Source organism: Drosophila eugracilis, unplaced genomic scaffold (genome assembly GCF_018153835.1).
Source record: "Drosophila eugracilis isolate 14026-0451.02 unplaced genomic scaffold, ASM1815383v1 contig_90, whole genome shotgun sequence".
Lineage (NCBI taxonomy): Eukaryota > Metazoa > Arthropoda > Insecta > Diptera > Drosophilidae > Drosophila > Drosophila eugracilis.
This window is the reverse complement of record NW_024573812.1, coordinates 1,685,440-1,711,969: the sequence shown is the minus strand read 5'-3', so window position 1 is coordinate 1,711,969 and position 26,530 is coordinate 1,685,440. Positions and strand designations below refer to the sequence as shown.

Sequence of the window (26,530 nt, the reverse complement as noted above, 5' to 3'; positions counted from 1 at the left end):
AAAAATTTTGTCTAAATGGCTTGTCATCCAAAAATTTACTTTACTTAAGAATTTTTCTCTTCGTTTACGCTTTAGTTTTAGTTTTTTGTGTAATAAATTTACGTTTTGTTTTTAATTTACCACATTTAGCAAAAACACACATTTTACACTAAAATTGTTTATACCTTTATTCATATATATCATATCTTTCCCCGACACTTTTCAGTCAAATATTTCTTGTTCAGTGTGGTAAAAAGTTGTATTCTATCCATGTTCTTTGAGTATTTTGTAAGTTGTTCTTGTGTTTCCATCATGTTCTTCATCTCTCCGACTTTCTAATCCTCTTCATTCTTTTCTGATAAAATCATGAAATACATCTACACAGTATAGTAATATAGTTTTTGTTCATTTTCTTTTGTTAATATTTATAGACGTTTTCTTTCTTTTATCCTTATTTAAAACTTTTCGCTTGAGAATGGTTTTTGTTTTTTGTTTTTTATGTGGGCATTGTGGGCGTGACTGCTGCTCCAAGGAGGAGTAACTAAGTAAATCAACTAAAACTAAATATATATATAGATATTCACGTTAAAGCTTAAATGATAAGTAAGGCAAAAGGGTTCGATGAGGTTCGAGTTTGCAGTTCATAAATTAATCCATAAACTAAGGTAACTATACGACTAAATGCTAGGTGTAAAAAGATGGCAATCATTACTTTTAACTAAAACTGAAGCTTTGTAAATGGCAAATTAAAGCTTTTTACTTCACATTTTCATTCAATCGAATACAAAAACAAATACCAAATGGATGAAATCAAAGGCTGGGGTACACATTTGATAAATGCTCATTCCAGGTTAAATTACTAAATAGTTAAATATCCGTGTGTGTGTATATAAAGTGTTAATTGTGAGTGTATGTAAGGTGTATTTGTGAGATAGCTCAATAGTATAACTAAGATAATGAAATTCACTTGCAGTCGGCTGCTTAAACGCTTTCGAGACCGTTTGCATGAATTGTGTTTGTTTGTTTTTTAAGTATTTTTTGTTTGTTTAAGAGAAATCATATTTCAGGTACATCACAACTTAAAATTTAAAAAATTAAATGCAATTTTTTAAATGATTTTCAATGTCAAATGCCTAATGCACTCCATATATGGCAAGCAAACATTTTCTAATCTTAAGCGAATTAAATAGAACCGAAAACTACACGGCCACATTTAGCATTTTTCCGCCTGTCCCCGTTGCATCCTCTTCTGCAGAGCTGCCTGCAGCTTTTCTCTTTTACCCGCTAAGGATCCCTTTTGGCCATGTCGCCAGTATTTGTGGAGAGCCAGCGATCCCAGCGTATGATAACTAAAGCTGATGGAACTGTTCTTTCGCTTCTGGTTGCACTTGTGACAGCCCAAACGTTGACGCACCATGCGATTGAGGTACTTGTCTCTCAGCAAAGTGACCACAGCCTCGGGTGTCAAGCGGATCTTTTTGGGCTGTGCCTGTTTGCGGGAGCTGGACTTCTTGCTAAAATCTAACGGAGCAGCCAGATACTCCTGCTGGCTGGCCGCATCCGCCAGCAATGGCAAAAGGGTGGCCAATTGGTTGAGGGACTTGCGGGAGGAATTCGAGGCACTGTTGCTGTGAGCCGGAGCCACCTTCTTTGGGCTTCGACGAGGTGTGCTGAGATCCAACTGGCGTTTGAGAAGAGATGTCACCGGCTGCGGTGGCTGAACCTTTGGAGCAATAGTCAGAGTAATATCCTCCTTGTTTCGCAGATACTCGATGTACTCCTCCGTTTCGCTGAGCAGACGACGACGTTTGCTCGGCGACATGTTCTCAATGTCCAGTTCCGGCTGTTGCTGCTGACCCGTAGTCGTGGCCGTGGGCAAAGCTGCTGCAGCAGCGGCCAGCATCAGAGGTGTCTCCGCCGCATAGTACTTGTTGATAATGTCCTTGACGTAGTTCTGGAACTGGGTGCCAATGCGATTGAGATTCTGGTACTCCATTTGGGTGAGGAACGGTGTCTGATTGGTGTTGCCGCTACCGCTGGGCGGTGATGATGTTGCTACTGCAGCTGCATCACTTGCTGCTGCTGCTGCTCCTGGCGACTTGGTCTTGTTGTTCTCCTTGTCATCCTGACGATGATGGTGAACGGCATTTCTGTGCGATGACTTGTCCTTGTTGTAGTTGTAGTTGTTGTTGTTGTTGCTATTGTTATTGTTGTTTAATTTGTACGCGGGAGACGATTTAATAAGCTGCAATCGCTGCTGCTGCTGGCTGTGATGTTGCTGGTTCTCTTGGTCCTCATCATTCTCATCCTCGACCTTGATCTTCCGTTTGCTAGCCAGCAGCTCAATGGCCGTCTGTTCGTAGTTGGCCGCCTCTAGAAATGCCGTTGCCATCATCGCCTTAGTGGGTACCATGTCTTTGGCATCCATCTCATCCATTTTCTCCAGCTTAACGGCATGACGCGACATCTTCAATGGCGATGTGGCGCTCATGTTGAACTCATCACCAGAGAAACTCGACGAAGAAGCAGACGATGGTGTATTCTCGTCATCCTCGCCGGTGGAATGTTGTCGCGCTCGCATACCGAACTTTTGACGCTGGGAACCGGAAATGGAGCCTGCAGAGCCGCCACCCATGTTGCTCAGGCTGTATAGCAATGCAGCAGCCTCTCGTGTCGTCCATTGCGAAGGCAGTTTATTGTTAAACAGGAGTTGATGATTGGCTGGTATTTTCAACTCGTGCACGCCTCCCGCCTTATGAAAATCCTGAGCGACCGAAGCGGTGTTGCGACTAATGGCGTCCATTTTTAGTAGACTGTAAGGATAAGGAAAAAGAAATCAGTTAGATTGGAAATATATTAAGTTAATAAATAAACAAAGGACAACAAATTAAGTGACAACAGAACAGCAAGTGTAGGTGAAAATCAGGGGAAAACTGAGTAAAAACCAATATTGAATTATGGTTACAATGATTAAATAGTGCAAAATCAGATAAAATATAAATTTAATGCAAAACAGTGCGGCCTAAAACCAAGACACATAAATTGAAAAACGAAGAAACAATGTAAAACTTGAAACGAACTTACAAAATACAAGAATAGGTTAACATTTTATTAATAAAAGGGCAATCAAACAAGTAAACTTATTAACAAATTTAAACTTATAAACAAAAAAAGGGATTTGTGAAAAAATGAAATGGGTGTAAGGGACAACACAAGCGATCTGAACTGGCGGAAACTTCAAAGAAAATATAAAACATTTTCCGGAACTTAAAAACCAACATAAACAGAACGAAATATATAATTTCTATAGAAAATTATATTGAAAATAAAGTTTTCCAATAGAAAATATTAAATCAGTGAAAACCAACGAAAGCGGAATGAATTTTGGTTATATTGGTTATGCAAATACCGCGCATAGTCCTCCGGATCGCTGCCCTCGGCCTCGAGGTACTGAAACAATCGCTCAGAGCCGCGCTTTTGCGTGGCCGCATTTGGCAATCCGCCGGTGAGCAGATCATGTGGCGGGATCAACGATCCATTGGCGCTTAGCCGCCAACCGACCATCGACGATGGATTCACGATGATCTCCTGTAACGGTCCGCCACCGGAAATGTTTCCGCTAATGCCGCCGCCGCCGCCACCATTGCCTCCGCCGCCGCCTGCCACGCCCTCATTGGTTGTGGTGGTGTAGATGGTTACGGCACCGCCGCCTCCATTCGCATTTCCCACATTGCCACTGGACGAGCTAACCGAAATGGTGGTGAAGTGGTGGGCGATGGTGATGTGGAGATGTGGTGATCATGGTTGGGATGTCGTGGGAATCGAGAGTCGAGAGAACGAGAGAACGAGGGTAGTAACTAGAGTTAGGAACGTTGTGCGCGCTCGGTTGGGTTTTTTTTTTTTTTTTTGGGGATGTTTGTGTTGGTTTTGTTTTCGGGAGGGGTTTCATATATTTTTTTTTTTTTTTTTTTTTTTTAGTTAATGGGGCAGGGCGGTCTGAGAATGTTACCCAAAAGCATTGCCGGCATAGGTGTTCAGCTGGTTGTTGGCCACCAGGCTGTTGCCAATAGTTCGCAGCACATTGAGGTTCTGGCTGTGGCTGTGGCCTCCGGCATTGGCATTGTTGTTGCCATTGCCGCCGCCGTTGCCGTTGCTATTGCCGTTGCTGCTGCCGCCGCTCTGGTTGCCGTTGCCGCTGCGCGCCGGCCGATTATCGTGCGGACTGATCAGATCAGGGTTATATATGGTTTAGATATAGAGAACGTCCGAGGATTTTTTTTTGGTTTTCGATTTGGGGGTAAGCAAGAGAAGTGGGGCGAAAGAGAGTTCAAAAGCTGTTTAGAGTTTTTCGTAATTCCCAGGGCAAACGAGAGGATCAGGCTACATTCGGATATCCGAAGATCTGAATACCCTTGCAGGTGGATAGTTTTTATTATAAAACTAAGTATGGGTAATACGATAAGTTACGCCTGAAAAAAGTAAGGAATCTTAGTATAAGTGACGTAATCTTTAAGTTCTTAAACTGGAAAAGTCTAAATAAAGCAGACAATCGGAATCAGAAATATATATATCAATACACCTTCTACTTTATCCCCTGCAAGGTTACAACAAAGGAACACTGTATAATGACGAATACTTACTGCACATCACTCATGTGAGCCTGGTACTCCTCCTGCGTGTCCGCTAAGTAGGAGCACTTGCTGCATGCTCTCTTATTGTGCACCTTGAGCACGTGGGTGGCCAGGCGTTCGGAACGAGCCGCCTTGTAATCGCAGAGCAGGCAAACGAAGGGCTTTGTGTGCGTGTTAAGATGTCGCTTGAGACCCCATTTATCCGCTCCGGACCACGGGCAATAGCAGCAGGTGAAGCGTTTCTCACGCTTCGGTTTCAGCAGACCAGAGCTGTTGCCACCGTTTCCATTGCCAGCATGACTGCCACTGCTGCCGGAGCTGGAGCTAGCCACCGGCTGTTGCATAACTCCCACATGCAGCGGTAAGACCACACCGCCGCCATCGTCCAGTTTCTCCTGCTTGAGCTGGGCCAGTGGCATGTCCGTAGCCGAGGCCACCGCCTCGATCGTCTCCACGATGCTCATACTGGTCGAGGTGGGATGTCGTTGGGCCTCCAAGAAGGCATTATCTATATTCACGCCCGCCGAGTTAATGGTTACATTACCACGACCGCCGGAATGATGAGATCCACTGCCGGAGGAACCACTGCCCGACGAGCCACTGCCCGCCGAGACATGTCGCCGGGTCTTGTTTATATCATACTGCAGTTCTCGATGCATGCGCAGGAAGTGCTTCTTGACATGATCGGCACGGTTGAACTGCTTGAGGCAGGCATAGCACTGGAAGGGCTTCTCGTCCTTGTGGATGTTCTCATGGCGAGTGTACAAATCCCGCCGATCCGTTGAGTAAGGACAGTGAGTGCACGCGTAACGCTTCTGAATGTGCACTCCATTCGCGGCTGCGGCAGCTGCTGCCGCTTGAGCGGCCTTCTTGCGACCACCGCCTCCGCCGGAGGAACTAGTGCTGCCGCCACTGCTGTTGCTGGGCGCTGAGGTGGGTGTGGATTGGGCCAGATTCTGGGCCGCATTGGCCGATGTCGAAGGGCTGGCGTAGATCAATTCAGCCGCATGCTCCTGGCGGTGTTTTCTGGGGAAGGAAAAAAGAGTTTATAATTTAGTCACACTCTTAGTAGATAATAATCATTTATATTAACTAGAATTAAATCTTTGGGCTCTTACTTGGACTTGGGTGTGCTCTGATGCGGTTGTTGTTGCTGCTGCTGCTGCTGTTGATTGACGTGAGCGTAGCTCTGGAGCTTTCCGCCCGAGGTCCACTGTACTAGTTGTGGTTCCGCTGTCGCTGCCGCCACCAGGCCAGATCCATCTTGCGCCCAGCGCTGTTGCTGCTCGCCGGCTTTAAGTAGGCCCGCCTGACCAGCTGCAAAACCGTTCTGCATCAGGGCTGCCAGCCCAAAGGCGGTACTTAGATGATCCTCGGACTTGAAGCCACCAACGGCTGCCACACTGGGTGCCGGCACCACAGTTGCACCACTGCTGGCCGTTACCACCACAGAGTTACCCGACTCCGCCTGTTGCTGCTGCTGTTGTTGTTGCTGGATTACATTGGCCTGGGTGGTGGCCACGTTGTTGCCCGGGGCGCCTGCCCCACTGGACTCGTATTCAATGCTGGGCGCTGCCGAGCGATCAAGTTGTTGCTAAGAGGAAAAAATTAAAAATTTTATTAATATAATTTAAAAATATAGCTAAACCACATAAATATTTTAAGACCATTTTGCAAGTCGTTAAAATGTGATTAAAATTAGTATATTATCTAAAAAAAAAAGTATAGTACTTAATGATTTGTTGACTTACCAGGTTCGTGAAGGAGCGCTGCTCGCCCTCGGGCACCGCTGTCGGCCCGCTGGTGGCCACCTGAGCCACCGGCGTGCCGAGCGTATGCAAACCGTTTCCGGTCTCCTCGCCGTACAATTTGCGTGTGATTTCTTTGAACATATCTTCGTATGTCGCCTCCACATTGGAGGATTGTCCGCTCGCTGCTGGATGGCCGCCGTTCACTGGTATTAGTGTGGCCATTGCAGGTGCTTCACGTTGCCGTCGGCCTTGGCTAGCGGGCGTGCTGCTGCTGCTTCTTTCAGGGGGCGGAGGCTGCTGCTCTTGCTGTTGCCTCCACGTTCACTCGCCGAGAACTGTAGAAAAAATAGAAAAGAAAGAAAGCGGAAAGACTTTTAGTACACTGGGAATATTTATTGTTATAATTTTATAGTATAATAAAGATTATATGTCATAATTTTAAAGGCAATCAATGGGTGAGTAGTTTGATTATTTTTTCATCGGAAATTCCAATAAGATTTAATGGATAAAAATTCTACTCAGTGGCTTACAATTATTGAGTTTCTTTCTAAGGATTTATGCGGAAAATTAAAACGGAGATTTTGCTTACGAAATGGACTTTATGAGAGGCTTTAATAATTCCAACTATCTTAGAGTCACATCCGGTACCAAAATACCCAGCGTCTCCCGCCAACGACGTCACTTATGGGAAACGAATGCTGCTGACACATCCAACTCTGATTTAATGGGCAAAAGGGGAAAGCAGCAGTGCCGGGCGGTGAAGGGGTGGTACCGGTCTGCCTTGGGGGGCGCTTGCGTGGGGGGTTTTGCTTTTGGTTTCGGTCGGGTATTTGGGCTTGAACTCGGCCTGGGCTTGGGTTTCGCTTTGACGTCGACGCAGCATCGCTGACTCAGCCAGACGTCGCTCTTTTGAGCGCGCTTTTTGTTTACGAATCTCAGATTTTTGGACCACCGATGTCGGGTGTCAGGTCACAAAAATAATGATAATATTTTGATTCAAGTGGTTGCAAGAATTTAGCAATTAAAAAAACGATTTTCAAGTACCATTGAACAGGAAACTACTTCATTAAACATTTCTTAGAGTTTTTATATGATCCTGAAGCAAAAATCATGAAGAAAAAAATATTTCCATAAAGTACTTCAACTTTTGACCTAATAAATTAGACAAGCTGACGAACTCGTCGCCTGAACCAGTTATTTAATGCACAAAAACGCTCACACACGGGGCTCTTTTTTTGGGGTCCCAGCTGCATATATTAATAAATTTACCACCCTGACGTGCCCAACTAACGAACCAACCCAAAAACCCATTGATCGTCATCCTCTCGACGGGTTTATCATCATCATCATCTTCATCACTAGCCCAGCATCGTCTTCATAGAAAGACAAATTGCCAACGATCGCGGCAATTTTTTTTTGGTGGCGGCGCTTTTGTTCTGCGGTGGGTGGGTGTGGGTTGTGGTAGACGGCCCACCCTCTTTCTTTACACTGAGAAAAAAATCTTATTAAATTTACTACCTTATACTAATCTCTGAATATTTTGATATTCCCTAACTTTGATAAAATTATAATAATTATTTTAAGGATATCACTCATTGTTTCTAAAAATTTTCAAGTTCCTTGTTTTTTGCTGAATAGTAATAAAAAATACTATTTTTCTGAGTGTTTATTTTTCTTGGCCACATGTTGCTGCGCCCTGTTTTTTCTGTTGTTGTTTTTTTTTCGAGAAGAAACTTTTTTTCTGCCACTTTGTGGCGACAAAATCGTCTGTTTGGTTTTTTGCTGCTGGGCCCTGGGCACGTTCTATGGCCCAGCGCCAACGGCTGCGCCCACCCACACACACCCACTGGTAGCCCCAACCCAAGACGCCTGGCTGCTAAGTCACCTACAGCACCACCAATACGAACACCACCATTACCATTACCACCCAAAAACACCCACACACCCACGACCGTTCCCAGTCCCGAGATCCGTTCCGATACGATCCGCTCCAATCCGATCCGATCCCCAGCCTGTTTCTGTCGTCTCTTTTCAGTTCATATTTCGTATCTGAGTTTTGCATATTTGATTTTTATGCTTCGTGTGCTTTTTACAGTGGGGTGTTGCTGGTGTTTTCTGCCTCCATGGGGGCGTTTGTTGTTCTTCTTGTTGATGTTTCATTCGCTTGTTTGTTTGTTTAAGTTCGAGTGTTACGGGAGGCCTAGGGGTTCGGAGGGGGAATGGGTGGTCTGTGGCTCTGAGATTCGGCTCGGGTCGGGTTGGGGATCTCGGGGGCTCTGCCCTGATCTGTTGGCTTGGCCTCACTCAGTTCTCTGCGTGTGGTTTTTCAAGCCAAGGGCATGTCTTTGTTGTTGCTTTTGGTGTTGTTGCCGCTTGACTTTGGCCACGCTCTCAAGATCATGCCGCACCATAACCTCCATTTCGGATATGGAGTTTCTCGAGAGGATTGAAAGTGCAAGTGTGGGGGGTTGTAAACCAGTTTTGCACTTTAAAGGAAGGTTTGAACTAAAAAAAAAGGTTTGAACTTAAACCTTACTTCCCTTAACTATGGATTTATAAGATCTAAAGTTTAATATCAACGGATAAAAATTTTTCAGATATTTTATATATGTGTTAATGTTTTTTTTTATATTATACAACACAAATGTTATTATACTTCTTTTTTGATAAAGAAAAATCTTGTAATCAACATGTTTCGTAATTTTATACATATAAGCTCGCTTGATAGCATTTCTGGGAATTTTTCAGAATAAGAGTTATTACTAATTTTAGCAAGATTGTGCTAGTCAACTCACTCGTTAAATTCCCAACCGTTCCCAAGATTTCTATCAATTTGCGCCACCCCACTGCCGCCCCCTGAATTGATAAGCTGCCGTCGAGGGGTCAACTGTTGTGGGCGAGACACAGCTCTTTAAAAAAACACAAAACAAAAAAAGCGGAAAGTGTCATGCGTTGCCAACAGCTAAGGCGCGCGTGTGGGTGCTGTGCCTCCCCCTTTTCTGATTTTTTTGCCTGGTGCTGCTGCTGGTGTCGCTGCTGCTGCTAGCAACAACAACATCCGCTTTGCTAATAACAGACGGCAGCAACAAAACCAACAGCAACCGGGAGTGGGCTGAAAATGGGCGAGCAGGCCAGCAACAAAATCAATTTACAACAACAGAGGCAGCAACAACAGCAAAACACCACGCGCACATCAGAACAGCGATCAGTCGACGTTGACTTTAGCAGCGACGCAGACTGCGCAGTTGACGCCAATTTGTGGTGGGTGTGCAAACAGACGCCAACTTGGGGGAGTTGTGAGCACGAAAGAGAGAAAGAGCGGGAGAGAGAAACCGGTTGGGCAGCAGAAAAATGCCGGTTGGGGGAATTTTCGCTGCTTTTGGCTCTCACGTAATAAGTGAGAGCGCGCTTGATCGCCTGCGTTTTCTCTCTCCTCACCTTCGCCCCTCTTTTTCATTTGACAGATGTCACATTTTCGCTGTTAACGGTAAACGCATTATTGCCTCTCCCCTTTTTATTGGGGCTAGTAGGGTGTTTTTGTTGGATCTCTTCTTTTTTTTTGGTTTTTTTTCTTGGGTATTTGCAGTTATTATTTAAAGCCTAGGCTAATCAAAAGTTATTGCCTCTATTCGAGGGCGGTCATCAAAGTGCAAATTACAAAACTCACAAATATCCGCAATTACAGTGCGTACCCACTAAATTGAACTGGTGTATCCAGTACTAAAACTTTGGATTTTAAATTTGAAAAAGGTTTTCAGAAGTTGGAGTATTTAGCCCATATGGATATGCTTTGTCCATGATTTTCCCTTAAACTTCTTACCACTTTTTTCACAAGTTTAGACTATAGAAGTTTGCCTGTGAAGTCAAACACACACATTTTTTGAACACCCGTGGGTTGGGCCAAGCGATCTGGCAATCTGGCGACCTGGCAGCTCAGGGTGAGCCACAACATTTACTTGTTGTTGCGGTGAAAGGCCACAAGCGCGACCACAGAGGGGGCGGTCCGGTGGGTGGGGGCTGACGGGATGGAGGCGGAGTACCAGCAGCAGCAGCGGCAGAAACAACCAGCGGACGAAGCCACCAAGCTAATGACATGTTAACGCCACAATCCCTCTACTCAGCCACCCCTTCCTCGAATGTCCCCTCTTGCCGCCCTCTTATCCCACCTTTTGTAACCACCAACTTTTGCGAGCGACCAGCACGCAGTTATTAAAAAACGCTTTGGATGATGACGCACAGTGGAACGGGTGGAGCTGCAAGAGGCAGTTATTCGCCAGGCGTTGCAGCAGTCAATTATTCAATCGCTTGGAACTGGGAATTTTCCAGAAAATAATCATCTTAAGAAAATATCCTACTTGAATCGCAAATGCATTAATAGATTTTCAATACTGGAAACTATATAAAACACATTTAATTACAGCTTATAAATTGTTCTTAATTAGATGCAGAAGTACAAACTATTAACTTTTAAAATCTTGTATTCAATACGAGGCGAGGATTTTACAATATAATAGTTGTAGTAGTATTTTTGTAATACTATTTTATCTGATTAAACCAAAACATTTAAAAATTTCCAGAGACAGACCCAACCCACTGTGCCATTAGTATTTGGCAGCAGCAACAACTAATCATCAAAGTGGGTGGGTGTCTAGCAGCATAGCACCACCACCGTATTTCCAACTGACCGCAGCTGTCCCAATGATCCAACCGATTCCACAGACAGCAAAATAAAATCGAAGATTTTATATGCGAGCCAAATTAACACCAAACAGCAAAGCCAAGAGACACCAACAAAAGCCGAAGCTAAAGCAACGGCGACTGCCAACGGTATTCTCACTGTTTATTTCAGCTTCCCTCGTCTTTTTAACGCCCACAATTCAAAAATCGACGGTGACTGCGACGCAGGCGCAGCTGGGTGGTTAACATTGGTTGGTTGGGGAAGCAGGGGGGGTTTTTTGTTGAGGGGGTGGCGAGTGGGTGGGCCGCTGGGATGAGGCGAGGTGAGCTAAGCATGTGTGGGCCGCAGCTGTTGTCATCTATTGCATTCGTTGGCCAATTCGCTGCGTGGGTCAATGTTTCTTTTTCACGTATATTTCTGTTTGTTTTAAAGTTTAAACATAGCAATTTTATAATTTAACGTTCATCAAACCTATAATCTTCAACTCATCTTACCTTCTAAACAAAAAAACCCATTACTCATTAGCTGTTAACGTGTTAAGAGCAACCTACGTCATTAGTTCTAGCTCATTAGAAATCCCTGTAACTACAATCTTACAGAGATTCCTAGTACTAACTTGATGTTGATTGTTCTGATCAACAGTTTTTAGAAAAATCCTATGAATCATGTATCATAATAGTGATTGGATGCTGTTAGGCGTAACTAGGTCAAAGTAGGATATATCTTACCCATCGTTGTATCAAATCAAAATCGTTTACAGTAATCTAAGAGTTTAAGGAATAAATATAGAACCATGTTCTTGACCCTAACCCACTACCCAAATTTAGAATTTCAATTAAACTTTTCTCCCCTCGAGAAATGGAATTGTAACTTAAAGGAGCACGTTTTTTCCACACTTCCTTTCCCATTCCCATGGCGGCATATCCTTGGGTTAATGGGGCTACCGGCAAACAAAGGACAGCAGCTACAGCGACATGTATATGGGCGGCAGGTGGTACTTTTTGTGGCCACGATGCGACGGCAGCTGCTGTTTCTTCTTTTATTTAGTCTTATTTTTTTGGCGTCTTCTCTTTTAAGCTTGTTTTTAGGTTTTTGAGGCGGATGGCCGTACCAGCCAGCAGACAACAAAAGCAAATTGCTTTCGGCCCAAAAGTCTTCGGAGAGCTCGTTTCGTTTGTTGCTTCATACCAATTTTTTTTTTTGGGGGGTTCATCTGTTGTTGCTGGTGGTGGTGGGCGGTCGGCTCCGTTGGCTTCAAGGGCAAGCCCAGAAACGAGTCAGCGACCATAGCTTTTGGCTATGATTGCCCGCCTTTACTTTTTCCTCATCTTTTGCGGCGGCGGCGGCAGCTGTTGGCAGGTGCGCGCCCTCATAAAATGGCCAGCAAAAAAATTAAATAAAGAAAACACATTCACAAGATACACAGAAATGCAGGCGCAGACGTTGCACATGTTCGCCTGTCCTTCGGTCGTCTTGAGGACAGGGTCTTGAGACCTAAGTCCGAGGAGCAGTAGTGTCAGTTGCACCCTCCCTGATCTGCTCCTTTTCTCATGAAATCTTTGCCGCATGCAACATGTGCTCGGTGTCCGATCATCCATGGGGTAGCAATTTGTGCCATGTTTTCCATTCCCTTTTTAGGGGTGGTTTTTCGTTGCTTTCAACTGCAATCCAGACAACCGACAACCTGCTGCCCAGAGTAGAGATCACTTTTAGGGTTGCCCCGTTGGGTTGCAGGTTGCAGCTGCCATTTGGCCTGGTGGTTGGGGTGGTCGAGAGGATGGTTTCTAAGGGGTGGAGTGGGGTTTAAGTGCCGATCCTGTTGCTTTTGTTGCGGACCAACGGATGCGATCCTTAAGAGAAGGAGGAGGAGGAGGTTCTAGAACACATACATATGAGCATGATAAATGGATATGGATTCAGAGTTCTAAGGAGAGGCGGTAAATACATTTAGGTGCGACTTTCTAGTTCTGCACGTAAATAATAGATCAATTATTGTTCCTTTTGCTTTTGAATACAGATTTGGGATTCACAAACAAATTCCTTTGGAATATTTTATCCCAAACAATCTGTATTCCGATTTCATTCATGACACTGAATCTCTCATAGAGGGGAGATCCCTATCTATGTAGGTCTCCGACATACGCCCGCCCCTTTTGGAATGGCGATCGGGTTGAAAGCTTTAACTCGTCGTCAGCAAATGACTGCGCTTCCTTCGCCGCACATAGCCATTTGGGTTTCGTGTTGTACTCTTTGGGTTATCATATGAACAAATGGATTTCCGAGAAACCACCTACCTACACACGAGAAATGCCACAGCCCAAGCTGCTGCCGCCACCATCATCATCCCATCCCATACTATACCATCCCAATCCATGGGCCAGCCTATCCGTATATATGTATAATACATATACTCGTATATATCCAAGACAACCCAACCCAAAAACTGAAAACCCCGCGCTGAAATGTTGACGCTGGACGCCTCTTAAAAATAACAACAACCATATACACAGCAGCAGCAGCAGCGGCGGCAGGCAATCAGAAGAGTAGGAGGCAGTGGTGGAGGTGGGGGTGGAGTCCGAGCACCAGGAGGATGAAGAAGTGGGAGGTGGAGGTGAGGAGACAGACCCAGACCCATAATGAAATTTCACAACAACCTTCAAGCAGACATCGTCGCCGTCTGTCGTGCTCTTCCTCTTCGCCACCATCATTTTCTGTTTTTTTTTGGTTTCGTTGAATATTGAAAAACGGTCGAAATGGTCGAAACGGTTGGGGTTTTTTAGGCAAATTGTAGTAGGAGGAGTGGTTGGTGGTGGTGGTGGTGCCATAGAATGAGCCAGCGAAACGGAGATAATGATGATCGCCGGGCACAAAAGCAGAAACCAGACCAACCAAAAACTCAAGACGCCCAAAAAAAGAAGATTTTTGGGCTCGAGTTTTGGGCCAACAAAAGAAATGAAGAAGATGTGAGTAAGTCTTCTCCCCTCATCCCACCCTCGTATTCTTCATCCTCCCATCCCCCTCCTCATCCGCCTACCCCACCCACAAAGCGAACAAAGAAGAGAGATGTATAAGAAATGGAATGAATCCTACGCAATGGGGTGGCTGGCTGTGCTGTGCTGCGAAAGGGGACGAACTCCGATATTCCGATGCCCATGCCGAATCCAAATCGAACTGACTGACGCCAACAGGTAAAAAGTAGAAACCTTGAAAGCCGCAAAACAAACAGCTGCTGTAGAGAGCGGGATGGATGGTTGGAGGGAGAGATATATGAAACAGGTAAGCGAGGACCAGAGAGGGCAGGTAACTTTCGGAGCCGAGGTCTTTTGGCCAGGGGGCGGGTGTAACAGGAAATTCCTATGTGATTTTCGGTGAGATTGCTGCACAAGCTGCCCTCTCAGCCAACTGGGGTCGCATCATCATCGAATCGAATGGGATATAGGTTTAGGGTTTAGTAGGGATTGGGAATCGAAAATCGGGATCGGTATCGGTGCAGTACAACAACCCTCTTTTGCGACATGGGCAGGTACCATTCGAAGCCGCAACCCCTCTTTCCTCCTCCCTCCCCTACTAGCTGCATAAAATTGCTCTACCACCGACAACGGGAAGTGCGTAATTTATTTTTGCCCTTTTTTTTCATTTTGGGGTCGCTTTTTCCATGGGAATGTCGAAGTTGAGCGGCGGGGGAGGAAACCAAGCGTGGGTTGGCTGTAAAAAAAAGAGTCGAGGGGAGTCGGGGTAAAATGTAAGATGGCAGATGACTCAAAACTGTTCAGTAATAACAAAGCAACAGTTATTTCTTCTACACTATCAACATCTATTTATAATTTCATTTCAGAAAAAAAGTTATCCAGAGAAATGGAATAAGTTGGGTTAATTTCAAACTGAATCTGTATTGTAATATATTAACAGTTTTATTCAAAGTATTATTGAAGTACATTTTATAGAGCTTCCACTGTATGCGAGTTGATCTCCATTTTCCCCCTAAGGAAATTTAAAGTTTTCCAACGGCAACCCTTTTTTTCCAACCGATCGTTCCAATGACAACTCCTTTGAAGGCAAGCCCAACCACGAAGATGAGTCCATAATAAACAAGCAAATAATAGAGGGCGACTGTCAGTGGGGGCGGCAACTCAACGAAAAGGGAGGAGAAGAAAGAGGAGGCGGAGTAGGTTGAATGCAAAAGTTGCTATCGATGGGTGGGTGTAAAAAATTCATCAGAATGCAAAGGAGAGTGTGGGAGAGACAGACGAAGTGATAAAGCAGCGGGGGAGGGCGAACAAGGCGAGAGCCACGGCAAAATGAGAACCTACAAGAAATCACCATTTGAAACAGCGGGCGTCGCGACGGTCAGTCGCCTCCCCTCCCCTTCCCAACCCCTCTCTCCATTTTTGTTCTTCTCCTCCTGCGCAACAGGGTGAAAGGGAAAGGAAGAGGAACATGTGACAAAGCAGAACGAATGGGAGAGAGCATGTGAGTATGCGGCTTTCCAAGGCAGGCCAGATTTCTCGATGTGTGAGTGTGTTGTATGTGTGCCTGCGAAGATGATAAGCAGCGGCAGCGAAGAAAGTAGGATAATGAGGGAGGAGGCAAAGGAGGGGGAGTAGGAGCAAGGATTGGTGGTGGGTTTCTTTCGATTTCTTTTCTTTTTTTCGAGCCCCTTGCGGCGTCGCATTTGGAATCTTTTGTCTCTTTTTGTCAGGAAAGGGGTGCCCACCGCTTTTTCCTCTTTTTTTTGTGGGGCGTTGGAGTGGCTGTTATTTTTTTGGTTTATAATTGGAAATTGGGTAACCGGTTCTGGGCCTAGCTACCTGTGGGTTGTTGGGCTTGTCTCTGCACATGGCCTTCGAGGTGATTTCTCGATGGCTCGCAGATTGTGTGGGTTCGGTTTAGAGTTTTTTTTGGGTCTGCTTCATTAATTATATGCAACGAAGTTCCTGGTTCCCACTAATTTTATAGTCACTAGCAATCATATTATACCTTTTAGTGTTTGAACAGTATTAGTTGTTTCCAGCTGGCCCACTGGCCATCGCACTTATTTTCCTGATTTATGCCTTCCAGCCGGCTTGTTTTTGTTTCCTCGGATTACAGTCACTATTTGTTCACAAGTTATTCACTTCTGTTTAATTACAGCCGATAGGCAATTTAAATCCTTGCACGCACAATCAGTGGTATTTTTTTCAAGATTATTTTTTAATAAGAACTTGTGCCAAATTTCGCAGGAAAACCACGCGTTGCAGTTTTAAATAAAAATGCCGCAAAAAGTCAATTCCAAGTACGAAGAGAGCGAGAATCGAGAACGAGCGAACCGCACACCACGAGAAATTCCAACAGACTGAGAGAGATGGAGACAACAAACGCGCAGCGACGGGCGCTCTGCTTGGCTCTGCCGGCAATGCCGACGCACAAAGCAGCGCACAGTGGGACGAACGGAAGGAAAGTAGATTTGGCCATTCTCAGATGTTCCATGATTAAACTACTTATGACGTGTGTCCTAATCGAAATATAACTAAAAAGATTCCTGATTTTCTGACCTTGATTTTCGGAATTTATCGAATTTAATTTTTACTTTGTAGCTCTACTGTTTATAGTCTTACATTTTAAAATCTTCTAGTTATAAAATTTAATTAAGCATTTATAAATCCGATATGGAAAATTCAATAAAACGATTTTTTCTGTTCTTTAAGGTTAGCTAACAATAAATTAGAACCAGAAACCATTGATATTATTTGGCCCCACTGTGCAAGTGGCCACCTTACAAGCGAATGATCACATAAAAGAGAAATTGCAACAAACAAGCAACGCGGCGGCGTCAGCAGAGACGTCGGCAGAGGCCCGGCAGCATGGCAAGGCAAGCCACCCGCTCATTCAAGTCGTTTGTTGTTGCTTCTGCTGCCTCTCTTCCACTTTTCAGTTATTGTGTGTGGGCCGGTGACGCACAGTGGGAATTTTGATCATACCATCAAGCAAAAATTAATCAATTTAAAAAAAGTGGTATCCTTGGTATTATTACAAGCATCCAACTTAAAATCAGAATTCGATTTAATTAATTCGATATATTATATTACTTAAATAAATTCAAACCAAGATTTTAAAAACCCAATAAATAGTTTCGGACAGCAAGTTGTGCTTTTAAAACCAAGCACAGTTTGGCGGGAATCGGACATTGTAACTGCTGAAATCGCCCACTGTGGATCGCGGCGACAGAAGCAGAGAGCGAGAGTGGGAGTGGGAAATGGAATGGGAATAAGAGAGAGGTGAAGAGCGCTTCATCGCGTAGGGTGGTTCAGAGTAGAATTTTCGGACCAGGTCAGTTTGCGTTTGCGACGGCGCAACTTGATTTCGCTGTTGTTGTTGTTTTTGTTGCTGTTGGCTTACGTTGTTTTTTTATGCGCCGCTCGGGTTGGTAATGATCTTCGTGCATGTGGGTTGCTATCGTTGTTGTTTTTATTATTGGATGGCGGTGGAGGAGGAGGCGACTGCGACTGTTGCGTTCATTAGCGGGGCCGAGGCTTTTTTGGGTTTGGGTTTGGGATTGGTATATGGTAGTATGGTATATATGGCCAGAAGGAGGGCGTGCGATTCATGGTCCAGGTAGACACATAATGAAGCCACAGTCCAACTCCCATAGCCCGAAAATGTACTAATTGAAAATCATTCAGTTGTCGAATTTTCATGTTCAACGAAAGGAAATTAACAAGATTTGATTTAAATTTATTTATTTTATGTTAAAGATCTTCTTCTATAACTACTATAAATGTACATATGCAGCAAAAATATTAAGTTTTTTATTATCTATAATCATAAACGTGCACGTCATTGATTTCACCCCTTCGAAGCTTGACTGTATTTATAAACACATTCACCCACATGAGAGAGTCAATTGGGTGGCTTCGACAGCCGATTTTTGGCGTGGGCTGATTTTAGCAGCATTCGATTTCGGGTTCAAGACCTGCCATTCAACCTTTGCTTGGCTGGCCTATAAATTTGTACTATCTCTGATACAGTTGCCATGCAAATATGCATGACTCAAAAATGGGAAACTCCTGGTGCAACGACAACCTCAACTATATATATGTATATACATATATGAAGTCAATGAAATCGAAAGTTAAAGGCAATCAATGGACTCTAGTGCATCTTCGTCGCCAAGTTGTTGTTGGTTGCAGGTTGCGATGACGCTGATTTTGATCGAACAACTCTTGTAAGTCCTCCGCAGGAGGAAGACAACGCCAACGATGTGTGGTTGCAAAAATGCATAATGTACCATAAGGTGGAAAAGATGCACATTGCACATTCGGCCAGGAAGACCAGGAAATGCCCTGATATAATGTAGTATTAAATATAGAGATCTGTATATATAGGAGAATCTTATCTAGCACGTGGAAAATTAAACTTCATTGAATTGTTAGATTATTAGTTATTGTATATCTCAACTTTAAGATGATCTCCTTTATAGAGATATATTTCCCTAAGCTGGATAACATTTAAAATCAAGGAGTTCCAAATCTAGTCTCCATCTCTTTGTTCGCAATCCACACACCTCATTCGTAGGGAACCAGCAAACAGGTTAACCCTCGAAATGGAGCAGCCTGAGCACCCTACTTTGCCTTCATTGCCACTCAAGTGGAAGTGGCTGACGATGGCAATGATGATCATGACGACGATGATAATGACGATCTCGGATAAAGGAGCTGCCTGGGGACTGAAACCGGTTCGCTAGCAGCCGTCACTGACCAACATGTGGGCCACCTCGAATCCCCCTGAGAGGTTCTTGTCGGAGGCAGAGCTCATTGGGCCTGGGTGGACCCGTTAGTCCATCCTTGGACCGGTGCAAGCTGTGATATAACCAACGATCCCCGTAATGAGCCTGGCCAATTACAGCAGCACATGGCTTCCTACGGCCAACAAAACCTGTTGCCCCTGAAGTCGAAGCCCTTCTTCGCATTTTTTTTTCGTTCGGAGAAAGTCTCCTCGCTGGAATAGGGCTTCCCATTTTGGGCGCCACTTGTAACGAGGAAATCTGCTTGCCCTTTTGAAAGGGGTCGAAATTCTTGCACTTTGTCACGTCTCATTTAACATAGGAACCCCGGGGTGGTTGTGCGATCGCTGGTTCCCACTGTAGAGTTTTGTCCCACCCTCTATAAACGAACACTATCCCACATCCAACTAATACACAGAGAGAAAAAAGGGAATTTAACACAAAATTTGCATATTGATATGCTTCTATCTTTAAACATGTTTTTTTTAACAATTTGTCTAAATAATGCCACTTTTGGAAGATTTAATGTTATATCATTTGATAGTATGCTTGTTATTATAATATCAGGTTATTCCTTGGGAGATCTCACTCTAGACGATCTTAAGCACATCATTTCCAGTAGATAATAGTGAATTTTCAACGACATTTCATTGAACAGATCTCTACAGAGAGAGAGATCAAGAAATATGTTTTTGTTTTCTGTGTGGAGACACCCCTTGGAGAGTGGGCGTGGGACACGGCCACGCATGCGCAACTCCCTCTGAACTCCCAACTTCAATCCGCTTTGTCTGAGTGGGTGGGTAGTGTGAATGTGTGTGTGTTTGTTGTCGAGTCTGGGTTTGTTTTAGTATCGGGCTGGGTACAGTCTCCGCTTGGCTTGCCTTGCGGTCGGGTGAGTCACTGGGTCTTGGCCCCTGGGTGATTTTTTTTTCATCATCATCAGCGTGGGGAGTGTGAATGAAATGAAGTCAACAGGAAATAGTCAGTTTGCGGCTAAGAATAAAATCAAGCGATCAGTATGTTGATTCAACTTTACTTTCGATGTTGTGACTTCGGGCAAAGTTTTAAGATTTTTAAATTATTTCTCTATATTCGCAACAAATTTAAAGAACTTTATTTGGTTTGAGGATATTGTGAAATGATATGAAAAGATTCCTTCTAAATGGGAAGTTGTATAGTTAGTTTCCGTTTTCCACCCCAATCACTTTCCAATCCGAAGGAAAATGCAATGCATTCCTTGGCATTTTCCAGCGCTTTGCTTCGTTAAACTCGGGCTTAAAATCAATTTTTGTCGTCAAGTAAAAAGCAATTAAGCTGTCAGTCTATGTAAGCAGCTTCAAATACACAACTAATTTCTATATATATATAATCCATGGAGACGCCATCAAACAAAATTCCGTTGCCGGCATGTCCCCCAACTCCGTACATAGAATTTATTTATATAGGCATAATCCCGGGCAAATGCAATTCGAGTGCATACAAATTGCATTTTCCATATAAAATATATAAATGTATAAAATATGTGCGTGTGAATACATATTCTTTTATACATATATCACAATATATATATATATATATATAAAAGCACTTGAATGCAGTTATTTGCATTCTGCAGCAGACATTGCCACCCACAAATTTTCACCATATTGCCCATGGCAACAACAAAAAACCACACATTTTTAGTTTCCATTCGTACCACCATTCCACAAACGGAATTCGTCAAAGGCAAAATAATCAAATACAAATTATATAATGCATATATATCTATATGTGTAGTCGCATATGTTGCATAAAAACCGAAACCCCAAAAAACCATATGCAAAAACCTCCCAGTAAAATCGAAATGAAAATGCAACTGCCTCTCTCCCTTCAGAGAGAGAGAGAGAGAGAGAGAGCGCAAGCCTGTGCCGTTATTTTCCCGCAACAAGAGCCATTGGGAGAGAGAGCATAGCGCGAGAGTTAACGAACGGAAGTTGAACTCTCGAAAGTGCAACACAATTCCTTTGCACTTTTTTGATAAGAGGGTATGGGTCGTTTTTTGGGGTGGTGGGTCTATTGGGCGGTAGGGGGTGGGTTGAATATAACAAAAATTGTTATAGACACAAAATTTATGATGTGCTCTGGCTGTGTGAAAAACAACCACCCACCCAGAAACTGAAAAAGCGAATGGGGGTGTGGGGTAGGAGGCCGCCAGTTAGTTTTCAAATGCCAAAACAGTTGAGCTATTGTCGCGAGAGCGGGATAGTAATACCCTTCAAAAATGAGAGAATGGGAGAGAGAGATTGAAAGAGAGGGTGGGTTGTGCATTGTTTGGGGGTTGCTATACCGTTGCATAGAGCGCCTGCTCCACACACCAATACCATTTGTTTTTATTCCACTGTATGCGTGTGTTTGTGTGAAGTATTGATGATGGAAAAATAGAAGTTGGCGCTTTTTAGTTGGGGGTTGCTGCCCCCAGTGGGGTGTTTCTCTGGAAAAAGTGCATACCGAAAAAGATACGCACACACTCACACTCACTCACACAACGCATTGCGGAAAAATCAATAAATCACTTGGCTTGGAAAATATTTTCAAAAGCCTTCCCAAGAAAATCAATTAATAGATAGTTTTCTTAGATTAGTTTATGGTTTTTTTTTGGGGTTTGTATAATTAAAAACCGGAACTTACCAACATGTTAGCGCAGATTTTTGCAGCCAGCCCCTGAGTATGCAACACTTTTTCGCCTCTTTTCACGGGGCACACTATCAACTAGATTTGTTTCTTCTTTTCCGCTGGTAATTAAATTTACTTCACTGATTTGATTAATTGATTCCTTTGATGCACTTTTCGGTTTTCAGATTCATCACGAAACAGACCGCGTTTCACAACTAACCTCATCAACACTCACACACCGAATGAGATTTCGTGACTGAATGAATGGTCGCGGAGGAGCGGATCCTACGGCGATTCTTCGCCACCCACTTCTTTGGGGGTGGCTGGCGGGTAGGGCGGAAAATATATCCTTTCCCCACCCCTCACTGCTTTGATGGGGCGACGAGTAAATATGTTGTAATATGTAGTTTGGTTGCTTGCGCCTGCGATGCGTTGCTTAGTTTGCTGTTGTTGTCGCACCGATTGCCTGTCGCGTAATAATAATACCGCTCCGACGTTGTGCAATTGTGGGAAAAGCTTCCTGTCTGCGCCGCCCTGACTCTTCTTCTCCTTTACCACCTCTCCGCTTTTCCGCTTTCCACAATTACAAAAAGCGCGCGCATTCCGCAACGCTCCCACGCATAACAAGTGAGTGAATCTCCGGCTCTCTTTCTCTTTTTTGGCCACTCTCTCTCTCTTCCGGATTTCTGACTCTCCGGCTAGTTGACTCATCCCCTGGCGGCCATGTTTATTTACAAAAAGTTTAACGGTATTTGGCAGCCATGAGTTAGGTCCTTGTGACTTGTTGGAAAGGTTTGTCAACTGTAATAATAACAGTGATATTTAGCTTAAAAATATTTATATATATGCATAAATATTTTATATTTGCATATTATATTTCTATTTATTTATTTGAATTTAACCAAAAACGTTCTCCAAATCATAAGAAAAATACTAATAAAACAGTAAATTTAATTTAAACGTAAAACGAAGTTCTAGGTAAATGGTGGAATTTAGGATATTTTCACAGCGAGCTTTTAGGCACACCATTAAATATTTGTTTGTATATTTGATCTATTGAAATTTTGTTGTTCTGTTGGCCAAAGTAAAAATTTCTTTGTACGCCATGCATTTATATATTAAAAATAAACAAGTCAAGGAAGTACTTTTGATGGGCAAATTGATTAATTCGTTTTGTATTTGATTTGTATTCATCAGAGCACCAGTGCAGAGTTGTAAGTGGTTGCTTGGAATTCGGTAGTGCAGCGAAAGGAGGTTCAAGAGCTTTAGAAAATTTTATCTTCTGCGAAGAAAATCTTCTTTAAGTTCGTTTCGTTAAATATATATAAATATATTTATAAACATATTTATATATATCCATATAATTTCATTTAGTATAAAGTGGAACCTGGCACGCAGACGCAGGCACTTGTTTTTATTTTACAAATTTCTTACATTAAGCCGACGTGATACTCTACATACTTACTTCTGGCACCTCTGAGGATGGCTTAGCCTGGACTATAACCTCAGTTGCAGCCTTGGATAAGGTTTAGTGATGCCAACTCGAGTCAATTATTTTCAGCGCTCTTTTCAAAATATTTATTTTCCTACTTCTTTTAAAAATGGTAATTCTTTTAAAAATTATCAGGATAGAAAGTGAATTAAAATGTTGTTTAATATATTTTTACTACAAGTTTTTGGAAAATGCTGTATATATAAAATTAATGACATAGTATTTATTATGTTTAAGAATTACCTTTTACAAGAATTATTATTGTACACCTTTTCTATTAATTTACTTAACAAACATATTTTCACATAATTAAAACCATTTTTCAGGTGCTTAATAACATGACATGTGCTAGAATCTTTAATTAAGTTTGGGGAGGAACTTCAATGCTTTCTACCTGGCCACAAAACAGTTCATTTGAGTGGCAAAACGATTTCCGGTAAAACATGCTCTCCACTTAGCCATGACGAGGTTCGTTTTCAGATTTTTCTTTTGGATTTTTGCTCTCGTTTTTTCCTCACTTGGGGCAGCAGTTCTTTCGTCTTTTTTTTTTACTTTTTTTAGTGGCAACCAAGTTTTAATCAAATTGCACATGTGACCACATAGTCAGCCATATAACCCATAACCCACACCGCATAGCCAAAAACTCCTTTGCTAACCTAATTTTACAGTTGCCTCTTCAGCTGCACCACACACAAACACACACACACACTCACCGAAATACAGGATTTTTCATCTCTTTTTGAGAATTTTCTGCAACGTCAACTGTCTCGAAAAGTTTTTAATCAACGTCACCAACAACAAGAGTGTTTTCCTTTTTTTGCATTTTTCCTACTTAACAATTTAATTCTTTTTTTTGGTTTATTTCGTGTTTCATTTTCCCTAGATGGCCTCGATTTTTGTGGGTATTTGCCGCATTTTCACCGCAAGCAAATTCAATGCAATTAAAAACAATTCATAATGGTAGAGCCGAGACGCTTTTCCCCCCAGTAATTTGTCTCCAGAGTTGGGAAAAACAAGAAAAAAAATAAAAGGTATATGAAAAATAATAAAACTATGGCTCTTTTTCGGGCCGCTTTGTTTTTGTGTTTTTGCTGCAATGGAAAAATGATTTTTGTGTCCAACATTTGACGGCAAACGAGCTTTTTGGTTTATGCATTTAATTAAAAACGAATGGGGACCCAAAGCTAAAGCTAAAGCGAAAGCTAAAGCTGAAGCCAAAGCCAGATAGCCACAATGAAAACGCAATGAAAACGAATAAATATGAAAGGACTGAAGCGGCAGGAGCAAATGCAGCACAAATGCAGATACAAAACGCACAGATGCAGATGTATCTAGCAGATACACAGATACTTGTTCAGCTTTGGTTAAAATATGCAAACAAGAAACGGAAAAACTTATTTAGACGCCGCTCCAGACAGCAACAAAAATATATATGTATATATATAACCATATATGTTTGGCTAAAGAGTCACAGAAGCCAACGAAATAAGCAAATTGTTTCTTTGGCTGCTTATGAAAATGGCGTCACACACACAACACACACACACACACACACACACATGGTATTGCAATTGTGTTTCTCCCACGCGTGGTTGTGTGAGTTGGTGGGAATTGGCTTTTCTTTGTTTTTTCCAAGCGCAGCACAATGGGCCATCGCCGCTTCATTCATGCAAATGGCCAAAACCGAAAAAAACGCTTTCAATTAATGGGACCATAAATAAAAGCCCCGCTGACCGATTTTGCTTATCTGTTTTGCTTTTCTCGATTTTCATTGTGGCTATTATTTTAATATTAATCTTGGCGTTGTGTTGATTAAGTTACTTTTTTGATTAAGTTCCTCCATTTATGTTTTTTTCAAAATTTGATTAGGGACATTTATTAAAAGTGTTTTATATTGGAAGAAACTTGAAGAGCATATTAAAAATGATATTCTTTTATTCGTTCTTTTATTAATGAGATAATATATCAATATATCTTGAAAATGTAACTTTTAGCTTTCTTTCTTTAGCTTTCTTTAAGAACATTAATAAACTAATTAGTATAAATGTTATTTTGATGGTATATTAATATAAATCTTATTAAAGATTAAAATTTGGTATTATTATTATTAAATTTTTTATATTTTATAAACAACTATAATGTAAAAAGAGTTATAAAACCTAACTAAAGGCTCAAGATGGCTTTTAAGGATTTAATAGAAGCCTGTAAGTATGCTATAGATCCTACATTAAATTGTTCTTACATTTTTTATAATTTTTTATTATTATTATTTAATGTTTGTTAAGGCTAGAAAAATCAGTCTTATAGCTTAATTTAACCATTAATTTATCTTCAAACGTTCTAGAAATGAGAGACTAGCAATCTGTTTTTAACAAAACTATTTTATTTTAAAAGCTATATAACATTAATATTATAAAAATTATTATTAAAAATATTCTTAAAAATTAGCCAATGAATAAAACAGGCAAATTTTTCCTAACAAATTATCAATTTACCTCATAAATCTCTCCAATCGATCCCACTGTTCCCACTCATTGGTGTGCTTCTTCATCGAATGTTGTTTTTTTAACTTCTCGCATGTGGCCAAAAGATTTTTGCCCTCTTTTGCCAGTATTTGATTGAAGCTGTTGTTGGCCGTTGCTGCCGTAGTATTACCAATGCCTGGAAAACATAAAACTACGAGGCAAAACAAAAATTCTCTCACTATTGTTGTGGGGCGCGTGGGAAGCGTTTCCAATGTTTTGTTTTGTTTCGAGAGAAAAAAAACAACTTTTTTTCCGCTTATGTTTCTGCTAGAGGAACTTCAACTCAATAACGCCCAACCACCCATACAACCCCCGCACTTCGGGAGTTTTCCCAACCCCATTTGCAGTGGAAGAAATTATTAATACATAATTCATGTTTAATTGTTCACCATTTTTTGTGCCGTTTCTGTTTCTGCCGCTTCATCTTCAGACTTTTTGTTTAATTATTCAGCGAAATAAGTTGAGAATATTTGGCCAAAGGGGGAGGATTGAGGGGCCGTCGGAAAATCGAGGCATGGAGATGCAGCCGGCATTTTGGTCTAATGGCTGCCAAAGTTGATTGGAACTTTCGCTGATTGAGCTGCATTTATTTTGGCCCGATTGCAGCGATCCCCGATGACAGATGGGCTATATGGTAAGAAGGGAGAAGAGAGAGAGAGAGGGGGTTAGTGGCATCCAATAGACAGACATTTCAATTAGCCCCAAAATTGTGGCAGGTGCGGGAGGACGGGGTGGTGGCACTTTGAGTTGGATTTCGGGTCTTGGCTCGTTGTCAGTTACAGTTTTGCCGCCTGCGGCCAATGAAATTTAGATGAACGAGTTGACGGGTTGAACGTTGCACGATTCACTGCACAAGAAATACGTGGAAAAGTGGGAAAAAGCGGGAAAAGCGCGGGGTCTCTCGGTGGGTTAAATACACTACACCCTGCTTTCCTATTCTCTCCCCTCCTTCCTCCCTCACGCATTCACGTAGCTAAATTTTCATTACCGCTCTGCGGGTTCACTAAAAAAGTTGCGGGTGGTCATGATTTTCCCTCACCAATCGTCAGTACGTCTCCCTTTT

General features: G+C 42.6%; 1 protein-coding gene across 7 annotated transcripts; it reads right to left on the bottom strand.

Annotated features, from left to right (window-relative positions):
• Positions 1-141: 141 nt before the first annotated feature.
• On the bottom strand, positions 142-21,937 carry LOC108106528 (protein charlatan). Of its 7 annotated transcripts, none has more exons than XM_017213656.2 (7): positions 21,466-21,936; positions 6,362-6,696; positions 5,729-6,204; positions 4,620-5,636; positions 3,989-4,201; positions 3,389-3,724; positions 142-2,792 (listed from the first exon to the last, which is right to left on the bottom strand). In XM_017213656.2, the coding sequence occupies exons 2-7, from the start codon at positions 6,581-6,583 to the stop codon at positions 1,193-1,195; spliced, it is 3,864 nt and encodes a 1,287-aa protein (XP_017069145.1). In that variant the 5' UTR covers positions 6,584-6,696; positions 21,466-21,936; the 3' UTR covers positions 142-1,192. The 7 variants fall into 7 exon arrangements, with proteins under 7 accessions (XP_017069145.1, XP_017069148.1, XP_017069146.1 ...); XM_017213659.2 differs by having other exon boundaries at positions 3,389-3,715; XM_017213657.2 differs by lacking the exon at positions 21,466-21,936 and adding an exon at positions 16,017-16,391.
• Between the last annotated feature and the right edge of the window lie 4,593 nt (positions 21,938-26,530).

What these genes read in the sequence shown, in the direction of transcription:
- LOC108106528 (XM_017213656.2), bottom strand. Translation starts at nt 6,583, where the DNA reads ATGGCCACACTAATACCAGTGAACGGCGGCCATCCAGCAGCGAGCGGA. An exon ending in AGCGCTCCTTCACGAACCTG is followed by an intron (nt 6,205 to 6,361) that starts GTAAGTCAACAA and finishes TTTTCCTCTTAG; the next exon opens with CAACAACTTGATCGCTCGGC. An exon ending in TATGCCGGCAATGCTTTTGG is followed by an intron (nt 3,725 to 3,988) that starts GTAACATTCTCA and finishes CATTTCGGTTAG; the next exon opens with CTCGTCCAGTGGCAATGTGG.